This window comes from Ictidomys tridecemlineatus, chromosome 1 (genome assembly GCF_052094955.1).
Source record: "Ictidomys tridecemlineatus isolate mIctTri1 chromosome 1, mIctTri1.hap1, whole genome shotgun sequence".
Classification (NCBI taxonomy): domain Eukaryota; kingdom Metazoa; phylum Chordata; class Mammalia; order Rodentia; family Sciuridae; genus Ictidomys; species Ictidomys tridecemlineatus.
In genome coordinates this window covers 1267994-1285141 of record NC_135477.1, presented here as the reverse complement: position 1 = coordinate 1285141, position 17148 = coordinate 1267994, and the positions used below count along the sequence as shown (strand labels likewise).

The 17148-nt window shown below is 49.9% G+C and overlaps 1 protein-coding gene and 1 long non-coding RNA gene across 7 annotated transcripts in view; one reads left to right on the top strand and one right to left on the bottom strand.

Moving 5' to 3' along the window:
* Positions 1-1671: 1671 nt before the first annotated feature.
* On the bottom strand, positions 1672-9190 carry LOC120885551 (uncharacterized). Of its 6 annotated transcripts, XR_013426937.1 has the most exons (5): positions 8262-9190; positions 6851-6931; positions 4669-6590; positions 3253-3323; positions 1672-2512 (listed from the first exon to the last, which is right to left on the bottom strand). It is a non-coding gene; the product is annotated as an uncharacterized LOC120885551 (long non-coding RNA). The 6 variants fall into 6 exon arrangements; XR_013426941.1 differs by having other exon boundaries at positions 1672-2052; positions 2378-6590; XR_013426934.1 differs by having other exon boundaries at positions 1672-3323.
* Positions 9191-9470: 280 nt separating this feature from the next.
* The window catches only part of Ppp2r2d (protein phosphatase 2 regulatory subunit Bdelta), a 37603-nt gene continuing 29925 nt past the window's right edge, over positions 9471-17148 (top strand). The window contains exons 1-2 of the mRNA XM_078024035.1: positions 9471-9589; positions 9669-9758. Of these exons, the coding sequence (XP_077880161.1) occupies positions 9583-9589; positions 9669-9758 (97 nt within the window). The 5' untranslated portion in view covers positions 9471-9582. The remainder of the gene's footprint in view (positions 9590-9668; positions 9759-17148) is intronic.

The window sequence follows — 17148 nt, the reverse complement described above, 5'->3', positions numbered from 1 at the left end:
CCTACAGGTGGCCTTCCTACCCCACACTCCCCATGCATCTTAGTGCTGCAGGTGCTCCCCACCAGACCCCTCTCCCCTTCAAAGCCACCTGGTTCCTCGTCTCTTGGCTACACACCTGCTTCCTCTCCAGCCCTCCCACACCTTCCCTCCCCACCTTCCCCCAAGTCAGCCAGTAGCTGTATTCTCCCCCAGTAGCCTCTGCACCCCTTTTCTGCATCTTTCCCAAGGGCCCCTTCTTGGGGGGAAGGGGGTGCACTGGGCAGCATTTCATCACTGAGGACCGCATACATACTCACACCTGCACACACGCGTGCCTTCCGTTGCCTGCCAAGCCAGGCATGGTGTCCAGGTGCAGCAAATGAGCCCTCCCAGAACAGTCCTGAGTCACAAGAGGGAGAACCAGGATGGATGGAGCCCTGAGCTGAATGCAGGGCCCAAGCCTCAGGAGCAGGCAGACGGTATGAACTCCTGGGGTCGGGAGCACTGGAGTCCAGAAAGCAGGTCCCAGAATCCGAGGCAACGGCAGAGAGAAGTTGTGGGGAATGGAGAGGAGAAGCCAGTCTCTAAGTAAACCAGGCGTGTCACAGGCATGTCACACTATGCAAGACACACAGGAGCACAGGAGGGTAACCAGAGCACAGGAGAAGCCCCATGGGGGGCCAGCAATGACATCATAAGGGAGACACAGTCTGCGGAGCTCTCTGACCTCCATAAAAATGGACAGGCAACCCGTGAACTGGGCGAAGGCATCCTGTTATCCCCAGAATAGCTTGAGAGATCTATTCCCCCAGAGCCTCCCTGCTGAATCTATCAAAAACAGCGTCCCACAGCAGACCGCTAGAAGGACGTGACAGTGAACACTGAGGTGAGCCTGGAGCAGACAGCCTGACATCCAGGTGCTGCAGAAAGACACAGGGTGGGAGAGCACAGAGAGCAGATGTGTGGCTTCATGAGCAGACAGCGTGGCCACAGGCCACCTCTGAACCCAGGTGGAGCAGGCAGAGAGAGGCCAGTGTTCCTCAGCAGCCCTCACGATGGCGGAGGAGACGGCGATGTTGGCGCTGCAGATTCCCAGGCACGCAGGTGCAGCAGGGTCAAGTAGACCAGCAGAGAGGTCATGGTCTGGCTTGATCGTCCCTGGTCCCAAGGAACCAAGACTGGTGTGGATGAGGAGACCATGCGACCATCTCGTCTGCACTGGGGTGCAGCGCAGCGGTAGAAGCTTGCCCAGCATGCACAAGACCCTCAGTTCCAATCCCAGCACTTCAGAAGGGCTGCAGGTGCAGGTCAGTGTTGGAACACCAGCCCATCATGGGCAAGGCCCAGGTTCCACCCCCAAAACCACAAGTAACCACAATAAACAAAGCCTTCTTCACCGACACATAAAAATAAATGGCGGAACCTGGCTTTGCACCCCAGGGAAAGAGTGGACCTGGGCCTCCAGCTGCTCACTTCAGATCCAAGGAGCCCCCTGAGGGCTGGTCACCAGGCATCTGAAGTCCTGCTGAAGGCAACAGCCACCTCTGATGGAACCTCTGCACGTCTGTCATTGGTTGAGGGGTACAGGGAACATCTCCTACCCCCGGAGTCTGCTTCTGGGGAGCCCACCACACTCTTGACCAGGAGTGATGCAACAAGAGTTTCTGCCCAAATAATCCAGGAAGTTACACATTTGTGCATGACTGTCTGTGTCTGAATTTTATTTAATAGTAACAGGTTAATTTCAAAAAACAAAACACAAAACACTTCTGATGTGTGGGAACACTGGAAGCTTCTGCAGTCCAGCCACCACAGCCCACGGCAGCCCACCACAGACAAGCCGGAGCCTCACAGTGACTCTGGCTAAGGGCTGTGCCCCAGGAGGACAAGGGGAAGCCCCAAGGAGAAGTCCTCCACCATAGTGTCCAGGGCCACCCTCTGCACCCAGATCCAGCTTCCTTCTCCAATGTCCAGCGGGATAAACACATTCTGTATCTGATGACCTTGAGGGACAGCTTCCCCAGAGACAGCCAGCTCCAGAGATGCAGAGACTCACCAGTAAGTGGGACTTCCCTATGCAAACCAACCAATCCAATGCCTCTCAACCACCCAGGCTACTACTCACTGGCCTGGTCACCCCGAGGCCAGTACTGGATGACTAGGGCAGCCCCTAGGCCTCAGAATCCATCTGATCAGCCAGTCCCAAGCGCCCCTGCCCCACCCCACCTGTCCCTTCCCATGGAAGCCACAAGAAAGGCTCTGGCCTCCACTCCCCTCTTTCTCTCTGCCCCCTGTCCACCCTGGTGCTTCCTGTGGACCCTCAAGGGCCCTGCCTCCTGTCTCTGGGGACCTGTCTTCCTGCAAGACAGTCCCTCCTGAGCCTGTCCTAAACACAAACCTGATGGAAACAGGTTGAACTCTCAGCAGCAGCCCCACACCCAGGACCTGGGCCCTCTTGCTGGCTCCTGGCAGCGGTGATGGAAATGCTTCCCGTGAGCCTGGCTGAGTGGAACTCACAGGAATCTCCAGGGCGCTGAAGTGCAAGCGGGAGGAAAGGACTTGGAGCTGGCTATGCTGTGGAGGGCACCTCCTCCTCCAGCAAGCCCCTCTCTGATCCCCAGACCTGGCCTCTGAGCCTACACCACCATCACCAGAAGCCTTTGAGACAGAGCCCCGTCCCACTCTCCTCCTGATCAGCTCTGAGGGAAGCAAAGCAGGCTGAGGACTGCTGCCCAGCAACTACAACCCCCAGCAAGGAACCCCTGCCTCCCTGGACCTCGGCAAGGCTTCCCATGTGGAAGAGGAAAACAAATTCTCTGTGAAAAGAGAAAAATCAAAAGTTAAGTACAGGCTCTCAGGGGATAGCTGGCCCTGGTGCCACTGGGCACAGAAGACCCTGCCAGGCTCAGCCACAGCTCCTCTGCTGCAGTCACCCTCACCAGGAGCTCTCTGAAAACACAGGATGCCTCCCAAAGCCCAGTACATTTTTAACCCACCCCCAGATCCAGCCCTTAACGAGCCTGTCACCCCACCAGGAAGGGCTGAGAAGAGCACAGCCTGAGAGACCCTGGAGCCAGGGCCCCGGGAGGCTGCCTACTACCTGGGGCCACCACTCAGCGGGGAACCAGTTCCAGGCTTCAAATCAAGGGGCTCCTCCCAGCCACCTAGTGGGATGTGAAGCCTGATCTTTCCCCCGTGAGACCCTTCCCAGAGCCTCAGGATTCTCTCTGCAGGCCTCAGGCCCCTGCCCACCCACGTGCTGTACCTCCGCACCTCTGGAAGAAGGGCCTTGCTTCCCTCGGAGGGGCCTTCTATCAGGGTTTCCCAAGGTGCATGCGGAACTGCTGGGAGAGAACAGCAAGCAAAAGATGGCCTCACAGCAGACAGCACTGGCCACACCCTCATGTGCCACTGCTGACAGCGTCCACTGGCTCACCTCCCTGGACAAGCCACAGCCACCTGCTAATGTTACACTGCCATGTGATAGGAAGTCACCCAAAAATTGGAGGAGCTTTTTTCCTTGCCCAGTTTTCAATTGTTCCAAATACTGGCTTCGTAGCACACCAACGTGGTCTCTACTCTAAGGACTGCAGGACATGCAAGGCCATGGCTCTGCTCTGGGCTTCAGTGGGCTTGGCCTGCAGGTCTAAGGCCTCCCCACAGTGATGTCTGACAGCACCACTGACAGCAGACGTGCACAGTGAGGCTCGCAGCTGCAGTGGGAGGATCATGTGAGAGGTGAAAACACCGAGGTCCCTGAAGTGGTAGGAGGGGATCCAGAGTGGCCCCTGCTCTGAGCCTGTGAGCAGGCACAGCACTGGTCCAGGACAGGGCTCGGCTGGGGAGGGATGTTCAGGCCAACAAGGCTCCTGCTTCCCAGGCACCTAGAGGCAGGGGTGCTGCGAGAGCCAAAGGTGGATGGAGCCCACATCTTGAGTTTGGCGGTGGTGGGAAGATTGACACTAGAGGGCGGCAAACACTAAAACCAGGGTTTTATTTTATTTTATTTTATTTTATTTTATTTTACTTTACTTTACTTTACTTTACTATTTTATTTTATTTTATTTTATTTATTTTATTTTATTTTTTGGATAGTTGGAGTTCTAGCACACACTTCTTATAATTATTAGGGGAAGCTATTTACAAAATCATATCCATTCAATTGTGTTTCAGATAAAAACATGTCACTGTGAACTGGACACCACGGTGCATGCCTGTCATCTCAGGAATGCAGAGACTGAGGCAGGAGGTTGAGGCTAACCTCAGCAACTTAGCAAGACCATGTCTCAATATAAAACAAAAGGGCTGGGGAGAAAGCTCAGTGGTAGAGCACCCTTGGATTTAAATCCCAGTACCCCCATTAAAAAAATTGTGTACACCAAACAGTGGGAAGTTGTCTTACTCAGAGCTCAATTCCTAAATACTCAAGATATACAGCTACTATTTGGCAGAAAGGAGTACTAAGCAGCCCTGATGTCAGTCAGGCCCCCAAGCTCCACAGAGGTCTGGTGACCAGCTCTGTGATCAGTCTTGGTGCTCTCCTACGGCTTCTGAGCCCCGGCACCACCTGCTCATCTTCTCAGGGATCCCAAGGGCTCATTAAGGAGCTTTGAGGAATCACCAGCCCATTTGCCACCCACTGCCACCTCCATCTCCTACTCATTCTCCTCCACAAGTTTTCATACTCACAGACCCTGAAGCTCATCTTCTCCCCAGAAGCCATTTCCTCCTCTGGAAGCAAGCTGGTGTCTGCTGCTCAGGGCAGACGCGCCTCCTCATCACAACAGCACTGTGCTCTCTTGCTCTTCTCACCTTACAGTCTACGCAACAGCAACCCACTGGTGGTGACCTTGGGATGGATGTGACTAAAGCTCATATGTTCAGGAAATCTGATAGGCTCTGAAATTTTCCAAGTCACATTTCAGAGATTGGACAGCTACCCATAAATAGTTCTAGAAGAATCTCAGCCAAGGCCAGAGGACCATGATGCCCTGCAGGACCCTCAGTAGAGGGTCATGGCCTCAGCCCTAACACAGGAGACAACCAGCTTCCTGCTCCATGCTGAGCCAGGAACTAAAATCAAAAGCTTCTGACTCCTGACCACAATCAGGAGAGTCAGCTACAGGAAAGTGCTGACTCCATGTTCCCTGAAGGAAGGAGGCATGGGATTCCAGAGGGGCCAGAGAAGAGGGGAAAACTGCAAAGTCCCTGCCCAAACTCATGCAGCAGACACTGCAAGTGCAGGGGTGGGAAGAGGGGCTTCCAGCTGCCCTGCTACGGGTGGCTGATAAGAATGGAGTCCACAGACCCCACAGGTTCTCATCGTAGCTGAGTCTCTGATGCTGAAGCACATTCATTGCTCTTTTAAAATGACATGAAATTATAATGACGATATAACTTTGAAATCTGGGAGGGTTTCAGAGGCCCACATTCCTACAAGGACTAAAACTGCTCTCATAGTCACTCCATGGAGACCACCACACACACCGGCCAGGGTTTGGGAACAGGGTCGGTCCCCAAGGCAGGCATTCACCCAGAAGCTCTCTGCCCAACACTACACCCAGGCAGGGGTCTGAGGGGCACACATGCTTCTTTCTCTACACCCAGAAGAACAGCTCTTGGTTTATTGAGCACAGGACGTTAGCAGAACATTATCAGGGCACAGGATAAATATAAGGGACTTGAAGTTCCTGTTTTCCCCTGTTCTGGGCCTTCAATTTCTGTTCTTGACACTCAATTGATTAAACACAAGGAGCAGGTCTAAGGGTCAAGCAGAGGATTGGTGGAGGTCCTCAGGAAAGATGGCTGTTGGTGCCGAAGCCCATGCCCGTGAGAAGAAACCCAGGGTAGGCAGAGCAGCTCGGCTGTGCAGGGCATCACAGCCCCTGGGGGCCAAGTGCGGCAACGCAGAGCTGGGAAGACCACAGCTCCTGGGGAGATCTGTACTGATTCTCGTTGATCAGAATGGACAGGGCCCAGCCTGCCCCCAACTTACTCCCTGGTAGAAACAGCTGATAAAACCACGGGGTGAACAGGAACGCACCGGGGCAGAGGCAGCTGTGCAAGTGGTAGAAACAGTCTCCGGTGGCAGTGGGTCTGAAGTCCACCCTCCACCTCAGGGACTGAGGCAATCCACCCGGCGACCAGCACACTGGTTTCATACCAGAGGTTCATAGCATAGAAGTTAACTAGTGAGATCAAAATAAACACACAAGACTCAATTACCTTTCTCTTTGACCAGGTCCGAGATGGCCCTCCCTCTAGCTCTTACCTCGAACCACCCAGTGGAACAGCAAGGCTTACTCAGGACTAGCAGGAGAGAGAGAGCGCGAGAACACGCCAGGGAGTGGCCTTTTATGGAGAACAAGAAATTCAGGGGAAAATTCCATCCAATGAAGGTCGAGGGGGGCAGCATTCTAAGGTCAGGGTCAGTGATTGGTCTCAGGGTCAATGGTCAGTCACACCCCCACATGGACAGGCTCTCACACCTGGAGAGGATGGGGATTAGCTCCAACACAGTTTGGCCAGAACGCCTCACACCCAATCAGGGAGGTGCCCAATCACGTGCAAGAATGGCTCTCCACAAGGCAATACTTGACTTCCTTCTCCACCTGGTAAACAAGGACAAAGCAGTCGACTTGAACTCAGTCTGGCTCCCAGTGGCCACAGAACTACGTGGGGACCCTCCCTGGGCTGAGCCCAGACATCTGCTCAGCCAAATCTTAACAGGTGAAAAAGTAATTAAGTCAAGGATAGTAATTGCCTCAGACTTCCCTTTGTGAGCCACACAAGCAAGCTGAGAACAGAGTGAGACATTTACAGTATTGAAAGAAGAAAACTATCCACCAAAGCCAGGTGCAGCAGCACACACCTGCAATCCCAATGAGTTGGGAGGCAGAGACAGGAGGATCACAAGTTCAAGGCCAGCTTCACCAACTTAGTGAGACTCTGTCTGAAAATTAAAAAAAAAAAAATTAAAGGGCTGGTGATGTATCTCAGTGGTTAAACACCCCTGGATTCAACCCCCAGTAACAAGCGTGTGCGTGCGTGTGTGCGCACGCGCGCACACACACACACATACACACACACACACACACACACAAAAGAAAGAAAACCATCTACCAACCTAAAAATCTACATCCATCAATACTATGCTTCTGAGGTGGTGAAATAAAGGCTTTTTCAGGGACAGAAAAACTGAGAGAATTTGTTACCAGCAGACTTAATTTGCAAAAAAAAAAAAAAAAAAAGATAAAAGGAATCCTTTAGGGAGAAAGAAAACGACATAGATCAGAAAAATCATACCTACATAAAGAAAGAAATAGTATTAGAAATGGACCAAAAAAGTAAAGTAAAATGGTTATATTTCTTATTTCTAAATGATCTAGAAAAACTACTTGTTCAAAGCACTAACAACAACAATACAGTAGGAGGTTATAACTCATGGGTAAGTGAAATGAAGGACAGGAACATTTCAGGGATGGGAGACAAGGATTGGAAACACTGTTGTAGACACCTGCACTGCTCAGGAGGTGCCAGGAGTGACAAGTTCTAGGCTGGGGCTACAGCTCAGTGGGAAAAGTGCTTTTGCCTCAGGCAAGGCCTTGGGTTCAATCCCAGTGCCACACACACAAAAAAAGTGGTGAGTTCTAAGTGCACATTGCAAATTCAAGGGAAACCACTCAAAAGTAAAAAAGAAGAATGTTTAGAAAGGAGAAAAAGTGGAATCACATAAACTGCCCAATTAAAACAAGAAAGAGCAGAACAAGTGAGAGATTTACAATAAACAATGAACAACAGGGCAACAAATAGAAAACAGTAATAAACATTGTAAATATTAATCTATCTCAATAATCACTTTAAACATCAATGGCTCACCTCAATTACAAGGCAGAGACTGATTTGGGATTAATAATTTTAAAAAATAAGACTAACCAGTGTGCTGACATAGAAAAACATATGTCTAAGTTTTCTTTGTGTGTGTGGTGCTGAGGATGGAACTCAGGGCCCTGTGCCTGCTAGACAGCACCCCAGTACTCCCAGTCTTCTGATCAGTGTTAACCTGGTGTACTTTTCTCCATCCCTTTACTGGTAATCTGTGTCCTTATTGGTAAAACAGGCTTCTTGGGCTGTGGATGTGGCTCAGTACAGCACTTGCCTAACATACTCAAGGCACCAGAAACAGAAAGGAAAAAGAAAAGAAAGTGGGAAGATCTGTATTAATTTCAGACTGAGCAGACTTCAAATGAAGAAAAAAAGATGAGAAATAAACTGAGCGTTACCTAATGATAAAAGAGCCATTTTGCAGGAAGACATAGGATCCTAGAGCACACATGGGCCTCGAGTGTGAAACCTCATGAGACAAGAGCTGACAGACTGCAAGGAGAAGCAGAAGGACCCACTGTTACAGATGAGGACCTCAGCTTCCCAGCAGGAACCCACAGATCCACAGGCAGGAAATTAGGAAGCGCTCGGTTGAATTCAACAGTATCATCAAGCAAGTGGCTCTAAGGGTCACACACAGTTCCTTTGTCTCAGGCCTGGAAACGCTTCCTTCCAGGTGTTCAGATCATGCAAGTGCAGTTATTGTGTCCCCCCCACCCCATCTCCTCTGCAAATCCATGGAGACCAGCTTCCAAGTACTCATCTCTGAAATGCATACTCACTGGGTATGCTCCACCATACCCAGTGAGATTCCACCCTGAACCCCTTGTCTGGACACCTGCCGGCCTCTTCACTGGTGTCCTAGCATCCTCCCTTGGATCCCCACTAACTGTCTTCAGCAGAGCAGCCCTGTTAAAGCTCGAAACCGTGGTGATGCTCCTCTGCTGTCTTCCCTAGAGTCCTACCTAGTCCTGGAAAGAGCCTCCCTGCTTCCACTACTACCCCTGGTCTCCACTCTTTGTGCTTCGACCAGTCACTTTCCCTACGGCTACTCTGGGACCTTAGAACCCCTGAAGTAACACTTTGGTAGGGTCCCTAGCGCTCTGGGTACCACCAAGGGCCGGGCATTAACAGGAGGGAAGAGAGCTGTAAGCCCAGAGAGAGCAAGGTGGGCCCGGCCCGGCCGCCCCGCCCACTGCCGCTGAGCGCCCTCCATTGGCTGCTCCGCCGAGGGCCCCCGCTCCCATTGGCCGAGGCGTGGGAAAGGGCGGGGCCATTCCGGAGGTGAAAGTCCGGCCCCTAGAGCCAGCCCACTCGGGGGCGACTAGTCCTCAGGGGACCGCCCGGCGCACGTCAACTGTCCAACAGGCCAAGGGGTCCACAGTCAGCCTGCGCCCGCCGGACCAGCCGTCCGAAGGCGCCCCTCGCCCGGCCGTGGCGTGTGGTCTAGGTCAGAACAGTTCGCGCAGGCGCTGTGGGCGCACAGCGTGCCCCCGGCAGCCCCCGCGGCGCGCCCCTCCCGGGCCGTCGGAGGAGGCGGAGGGGGATGACGTCAGCCGGCGGGGCGACGGGCATTGGGCGCCATTTTGAAAAGGGAAAAAAATCCCTCCCCGGCGGCGGCGGCGGCGGCGGCGGCGGCGGCGGCCGGAGCTGAGGCTCGGCGGCGGCGCCTGCGGTCGGCCGCACTCGGCTGGGCGGGCGCCGTCCCGCGCCGCGGCCATGGCGGGTGAGGGCCGCGGGCGCGCGGGCGGGCGGGCGGGCCAGTGGGGCGGGCGGGGCCGGCCTGACCGCCCGTTGTGTTGCAGGAGCCGGAGGCGGCGGCTGCCCGGCGGGCAACGACTTCCAGTGGTGCTTCTCGCAGGTGAAGGGCGCCGTCGACGAGGACGTAGCGGAAGGTGAGGCCGCGGGAGCTGGCACGAGGTCGCGCGCGGGCCGGCGCCGGGACGCGGCCACCTCCGCCCGCGCGGCCCCGCGTGGTCCCGCGGAGACCCAGGCCGCGACCCGGAGAGGGATGGGGGCCGGACGCCGGCCTCGGGGGGCCGCTGGAGAGACCCGGGCGCCCCGGACGCCGGCCTCGGGGCCGCTGGAGAGACCCGGGGCGCCCCGGACGCCGGCCTCCTGGGGTTGGTGGACAGGGTTTGGGGCATCGTGGAGCCTGGACTCGCTGTGTCCGTGGAAGGTAAGGCGGGGTGCGGGTGAACACCGGCCCCCGAGTGTCCGCGGAGGGTATCTCGGGGTGTTAGTGGCAGGTCCTGTAGCGGCCGGTTCGGGGAGGGCTGGGGCGCGCCCACCGGACCTTTGCCTGTCCCCGGGAGGCAGCTCCGGGCCTCCTCTGCGCAGCCTTCACCCCAGGTGGGCAGCTTGCCCTTAGGCTGCCTTCACTGCGGGTGTTTTCTCCTCCACTGTTCGCTTTAAAGTCTCTCATCCAGAATTTAGTCTTGAACCTTGAGGCATCTCTGCTGCCTGATTCTTTCGCGTAATCACAGCTTCGGAGGCTGCAGGGCCTGAAGTTTAGGGTTGTGGGCAGGTAGCCAGCAGAGCTCTAAAGGTAGGGTAATGATAATCACGAGACATTTCGTGGTTTTTTTGTTCTTGTTCAACCATCTTACTAAGCAGTGAATCTTTGACTTTGACTTAAAAATGATTTGTCTTTGCATCAAGTACCCTTCCCTGTCCCAGATTACTAAGCCTCTGGTCAGACGTCTGGGCCGAGATCCTACACCTTGGCGCCTCATGACCTTTTGCTCCCTCCTCCTTCACCTTGTTCCCCTCCCTGGCAGTGTCTGATTTGACCATGGCCCTTGAGGACATCTGGAGATCGTAGCCCCACGGGTAGACTGTGCCCTGGTCATGCAGCAAGGCAAACTGCTCTCAGACACTACCAAAGAGGTATATGGTTTGGGATAGAAACTAGGTGACTCCTTTATGTAAACTAATACCCTATTGATTTTGTTTCTTTTGTATGGATTTGAAACATGTTAACTCTAGTTTTTTTGTTTCACTTGCCAAGTGGGTCAGAGTTCCACCTCACATGTGAGTCTTTTGAAAGAAGGCAAAATTTGTTTGTGTAGGGTGGGACACTAAGTGCTGGTCTTAATTTCTGTTTTGTAGTTTATTGATAAGCTGAATGAATTAAAATTTAAATCTAAACTGATGTGTTTTTTAATGCATTTGAAAATAGCATTCTTTCCCTTAAAAGTCTTGGCAGAAATACTCTATTGTCTGAAGTAAACTGATTAGAACTTTTTGCATTGTGAGCGGTTTGCCCAACCTAGTCATGCTGGTGATCAAACCTGGAGCCTTAAGATACTGGGCAAGGGCTTTATACCCCCCCAAGATACATCCCCAGTTCGATGAAAAGTTTGGTGTTCAGGTTGTCATTTTTTTGGAAGGGGGAGTAACGTTATTTTATGATAGCTAGCTACCCTTTATTGTTGTTGTTATTATTGTATGTATTCAAAGCTAACTATTTTAGTTCCTTTATGCCTTAAATGTAATCTATTGAGATTAACACAATTTATAATCTTATCATTTTGTCAAATAGTTGTGATGTTGAATTGTGTTATTACTACAGAATGGATGTCAAAATATAATCATTAGCAACTGGGGTTGTTAAAGCAACAAGGCTCAAGAAACTAGTTCTGCCAAAACTCAGTTTTGAAGGAGAAATGAGGAATAGTTAGGAGGAGAAAGGGACTTCAAGGGGATGTTCTTGTCCTCTGGTGCTTGGACTACAGAACTGAAGGCATATGACAAAGTGTCTTTGTAAACTTGTGATTTGTGAGACTTTTGAGGGTTCTGTTCTGATCTCAGTCCCACTCTGCAGAGTTCATATATCCCTGCACTTTGGACTGTCTTTCTTCTGTCCCTGTGATGGGTTGTCAGAAGTACCTCAGAACCATCAAAGATGGGGTTCTCTCCTGATTCAGTAGGGACAGTGGCCCATTAAGCATAGGCTGGTGTTCAGGTAGAAGTAGGCAGGCCTGACTTCAAAGGTCATGGAGTGAGTAGCATGGGAAAGGCTCTGGTTTTCATTGACTTTTTTTTTAACAAATAATTCCTCGGTCATAACCTCTGATGCCAGTATTGGACTGTGTACAATTTATTTGTTTTAAAGCATTGGATTTTGCTTTGGATCAGATTAGCTGTCCTGTTCAGAGCCATGGTTCCATTGTGCCATCAGTAATTCTCATCTCCCTGCAAGTTGGGGTGAGCGGACTCACAGGAAATTAGCAAGAGTTCCCACAGTGGTGACTGGCCTCTCCTGCTTGTGCAGAAAGGTGGGCGAGGTGACCAAGGTGACCAAGGGTCAAATAGAGAAGTCAGGATGACTTCTAGGGAGAAGAGATGCTGCTGGCTTCTGTCTCCACATGCTTACGTGCTGTGTGTTGGCTGCTCTGGGGGAGAGTGAGAGTCTGGGCAGGTTTTCACTGTGCTGTCTGGTCACCCTCAGCATGGTTCCTGCTCACGAAACTCACACCTTTTACTGTCCTTCACTTGTCTGTCTCAGGTAGACTGGAGTTCCTTCAGCTTGAGTGCCACTGTCCTCCCACCCCAGTGCCTGGTAGAGGACCTAGCCGAGTGGTGGTGATAGTTAACATGTGTTGAATGCTTGCTGTGTGCTAAATACTGTTCCAAGGTCTTTCTTTACCTGTGTCAGTTAATCTAATCTTCACATAACCCAATAGGCAGTTCTTCTCAGTTTCAGATGCAGAAATCAAGGCACAGAGAGCAGCTAACTTGGTCCCACAGCTACTGTGTGGCAGAACAAGGGTTTGAAGCCTTGCTGACTGGCTCAAGAGCCCAAGTGTGCTGTACTATTCAGTGACTGTTGGGGATTCTAGCTGTCCTGAAGCCCCAAAGAGATCACACCTCCAAAAATTGTACTAAAATGCCTTTGAGGGAAGTGTTAATTAAAGTAATACAAGATTTGTAAGGGTTCCAAGATTAAGGGGACTTGGACATCAGACAGGAAGATACATTGTTTTATTGACTATATGATACATCTAATTTTTTTTTCTTTTAACTATTTTTCTTTAGTTATAAATGGACACGATAACTTTATTTATTTATTTATTATTTTGTATGTGATGCTGAGGATCCCACATGCTGGGCAAGCGTTTTAAAATTCTGAGAATTTTCAAGCCTTTTGAAGAGGAGGTATCTCAGAAGCAAGAAGTAACTAGAATCCTGTGTGTCAAATGTGCGCTGCTTTTGAATGTACTACATTCTGCTAGTTGCGGGAAAGATGTGGGTCTTGATCCCTTTATATATTTATTGCTGTTCCCAAGAAACTAGGGAGAGTCTGTCAGAAGTCTTGTTGGAACCTGGTTTTCTAGAGCTTGGCATAGCTTGACAACAGGTGGGTCATTTCATCTCAGAATTTGTGTCTTGACTTTTTAATTTGGTGATTTCATTTTCTTAATACATGAGTTAATCTGTGGATTTTGCTTTGGATCAGATCAGCTGATCTGATTAAATTAGGAATTAATGGTGTTCTGAAGAAATATGAAACAAAGTATGAAATAACCTGGTGCCTGTGTAACTGGGTAGGAAAAGCCTTCCTAAGAGGGTTACATGGTGTTTCAAAAGACAGAAACATTTTAAATTGAGGAAGGTAACAAAAATCAAGGGGACTTGGGTATCAGACAGGAAGATACATTGTTTTATTGACTATATGAGACATCTAATTTTTTTTCTTTTAACTGTTTTTCTTTAGTTATAACTGGACACGACAACTTTATTTTTATTTATTTATTTAATTGTTTATTATTTTTTATGTGATGCTGAGGATCACACATGCTGGGCAAGCGTTTTATCATTGAGCTACAGCCCCAGCCCGAAACATCTGATTTCGAAGGCATTAACCATGCTAATGGGTCCTTGACCTCGAGTTCTCTGTGGGCCTCTCTGCTCTCCACACCCCATTGATCCTTCTGAGTCCACCCAGCTGTCACCTCATCTGTGGCTCTCTACTGCAGCCTCTCTCCACGTTGAGTGCTCTGTCTCGGACCCTGGACTTCCTCATCTACACAGCATGGCTTCCTGGTTGGTTGTGTCCTACTTCATGATCAGACATGTCTCTTCAGCTTGATGTCAGTCAGTGCGGAAAGTCACAACAGGTAGAAAGGTTTGGTCCAAAAGGGTTTGGGTAGACCCCATTTCTACCTGCCTGCAGCTTTGTGTCATTGTGGCCAGATTCTCACCTTCTGATTACTCATCTGGAAAATGGGTACTGTTATCCTGTGACCATGACAGAGTTACTGAGGAGATTCCACAGAAGGTTCGGAAAGCTCTGGCAAACAGGAATACAGGAACCGGTAACTGTGCTGTGCCAGGAAACCCTCTTACTCAGAAGAGCTGATGCTGTACCACTCCGGGGAGCCCAGCCAACAAAAAGTGTGGGTGATATAGGGCTAGAGAAGGCATAGTGGTACAGTAAGATCGGGAGTGCTGGGTGTAAGGAGCTGAGAAACCCAGTTTAGACAGAGACGGACAAGCTGATGGGTTATTGCACCAGAACATGTGAGGGAACGTGATAGAAGTGCCCATTTCACAGACTTGGGTAGGGATGGAGAGGAGGAAGTCACAAAATAAGAAGAGGGAGGAAGGGAATGGGAAGAACATTCCAGGTGGGGAATCTTAGAGTGGAGCCTGGAGATGCCTGGTGCATTCTGGGAAGTGAGAGTGTTTGCCTGGCCTCTGTTGACAAGGGAGTCCCTCATAAGGCAAGAGGTGTCCCAGATGATAGTGATGCATAAAGACCTTGAGTACCATGCTAGGGTTTTGCTTTGGGCTTTGAGTATCAGTGAACCTGGAAGGTCCTGAGCAGAGGAGTGACGTAAACATGATGACTTTAGGAAGGTCATTCTGGCCTTTGGAGGACGGAGACGAAGGTTCCCCTTAGGAAATCACTGTGGTCACAGGCTGGAAACAGGGCTTGCTATGAATCAAAGGTCAGCAGGCTTTTTCTAAAGGACCAAGTATTAAGTAGTTCAGACTTCAAAGGCCTGTCCCTGCTGTGACTGCCGAACTCTGCCTTTGTGGCAGGAGGACAGCTACAGACCTAAGGAGAAACCTCAGGTTGTAGTTTGCTGATCTCTGCTCTGAATTACTGGTCTCTCAGCCTCTTAATTCTGGGATACTTTCATATACTAATTGTTGAGGACCCGGAGAGCTTTTCTTTTGTCTTTGTGGGTTATATCTATCCATATATCCTATATTTGAAATTAAAATATTTATTATTTCTCTTTGAAATAATAATAAATCTGCATGTTAACAATTTTAATGACAAACAACTTATTTAAAACTAAGTGAGGGAAATGGAAGGAGACCCTCATTGTTATACAAAATTACATATAAGGATGTGAGGGGAAAGGGAAAAAAAATCAAGGGAGAGAAATGAATTACAGTAGATGGGGTAGAGAGAGAAGATGGGAGGGGAGGGGAGGGGAGGGGGGATAGTAGAGGATAGGAAAGATAGCAGAATACAACGGTCACAAGTATGGCAATATGTAAAAACGTGGATGTGTAACCAATGTGATTCTGCAGTCTGTATATGGGGTAAAAATGGGAGTTCATAACCCACTTGAATCAAATGTATGAAATATGATATGTCAAGAGCTATGTAATTTTTGAACAACCAATTCTAAAAAAAAAGGAAAAAAAAGAAAACTAAGTAAGAAGGGTGCCATTGTTTATGACTTCGAGAACTCTTAGAAGCTTAGCAGTATGGACCTATAATGCCATTGAGTTGGCGCTGAAGCAGGAAGATGGCAAGTCCAGTGCCAGCCTGGGCAACATAGCCAGACACATCTGAAAGGTTTTTTAAATTAACATCTGAATAGAAGGCTGTTGGATTCTCAGGTTTGCTTGCACATTCAGCCTCTTGCAGTTGCTTCATTGAATTGTATAAAGAAAATTTGATGCAATGTTCATGTGTACTGTCGTCAGATCAGGGAGTGTGGCTGGCAGTCTCTGACCCCACCACAGCTCTAGAGGTGGTGATTTAAGTACTTATACTTTAGAATCTGAAACTTAAGAGTGAACTTTTTGCCTTTACATTAGAATCCCTAGTTCGGAGGGCTGGGGATGTAGCCCAGTGGTAGAGTGCTTGGTGTATTGCACCTGGAGTGGCTCTTCCTCCTGTGCGTGATTGGTGGCACCGCCCTGGTTGTTAGGAAGTGTTGGCACTGAATTACTCTATGCTGGTGCTGCATACTCATTATATCCAACCAAAGAAAATCCTGCTCGTTATTATCTCCACAGATCTCATCAGAGAAAGCTGTCATGTTAGCAGTAAAAACAGATTTCCCCACATTCTGATTTGATCTTGAAAGCCTGGATTTTTATCATTGGCAGTGAGTACTGTCAGTTATTTTCTGTGAAGTGAGAGCTTCTAATTTTCAAGGAAATTTCTATCTAATTCCAAAGTCTGAATAAACAAAGCCATTCTGTGAAGAAAAGGAAGATGGAGAGCTCAAGCTTGCCAGTGGCAGCTCTGAGCAGCAGGCTGCACAGTGGTGCTGTTCTGAACATGGCTTGGCCTTCGGTGCTCTGAAGGGTCCCGCGGCCACCTTGGGAGCTGCTCTAAAGCAAGGTATTGGCAGTGGGATGACAAGGACAGGGCAGATATCAGGATTAACTGCCCCCTTTTATCTTTACTAGGTTTTATTACTAGTAATAAGACCTACAGATGCATGAGAAGTGACAGCCCCTTCTCCGCCCTCTTGTCTCTGCTGTCCTGGAGCCCTCCCGAAGGAGGCTCCTCCTCTTAGCCGCAAGTGTGTAGACCATTCATCCGTTCTACTTTATAACTTGGTTTGAATAGAGAAGCAGCAGGTTTTACACTCATGGAATCCTATTCTAAATATTATTTTGTGGCTTGTTGTATTCACTAATAGTTGGGAAATTGAGATCTGGTGGCACACCTGGCTTTCCACTGGGCTATGCATTTAGGTCCTTGGAGCCTGGCCACACCCAATGAGAGTCATGTGTTGAGACCTTGCCATCGTTTTATGGGTAGGAAAGTTGAATTCCAGAAAGCCTGAACCCCTGACTGTGCTTCAGCTAGCACATGCTGCAGTGAGGATTTCATTCCAGATGCTCTGCACCCAGGTTCAGCTAGGCTGTTTTCCTGGACAATCCTGTTCATCTTTGTTGACAACCACATCATGTTTCAGTGCAGTTGACCTCATTACTACTGGCAATACAGCAGAGTCTCATAATCCATTTGCTAGTGTGCAGGCATCCACCCAGGAGTGGACACACAGAATCTTATCAGAG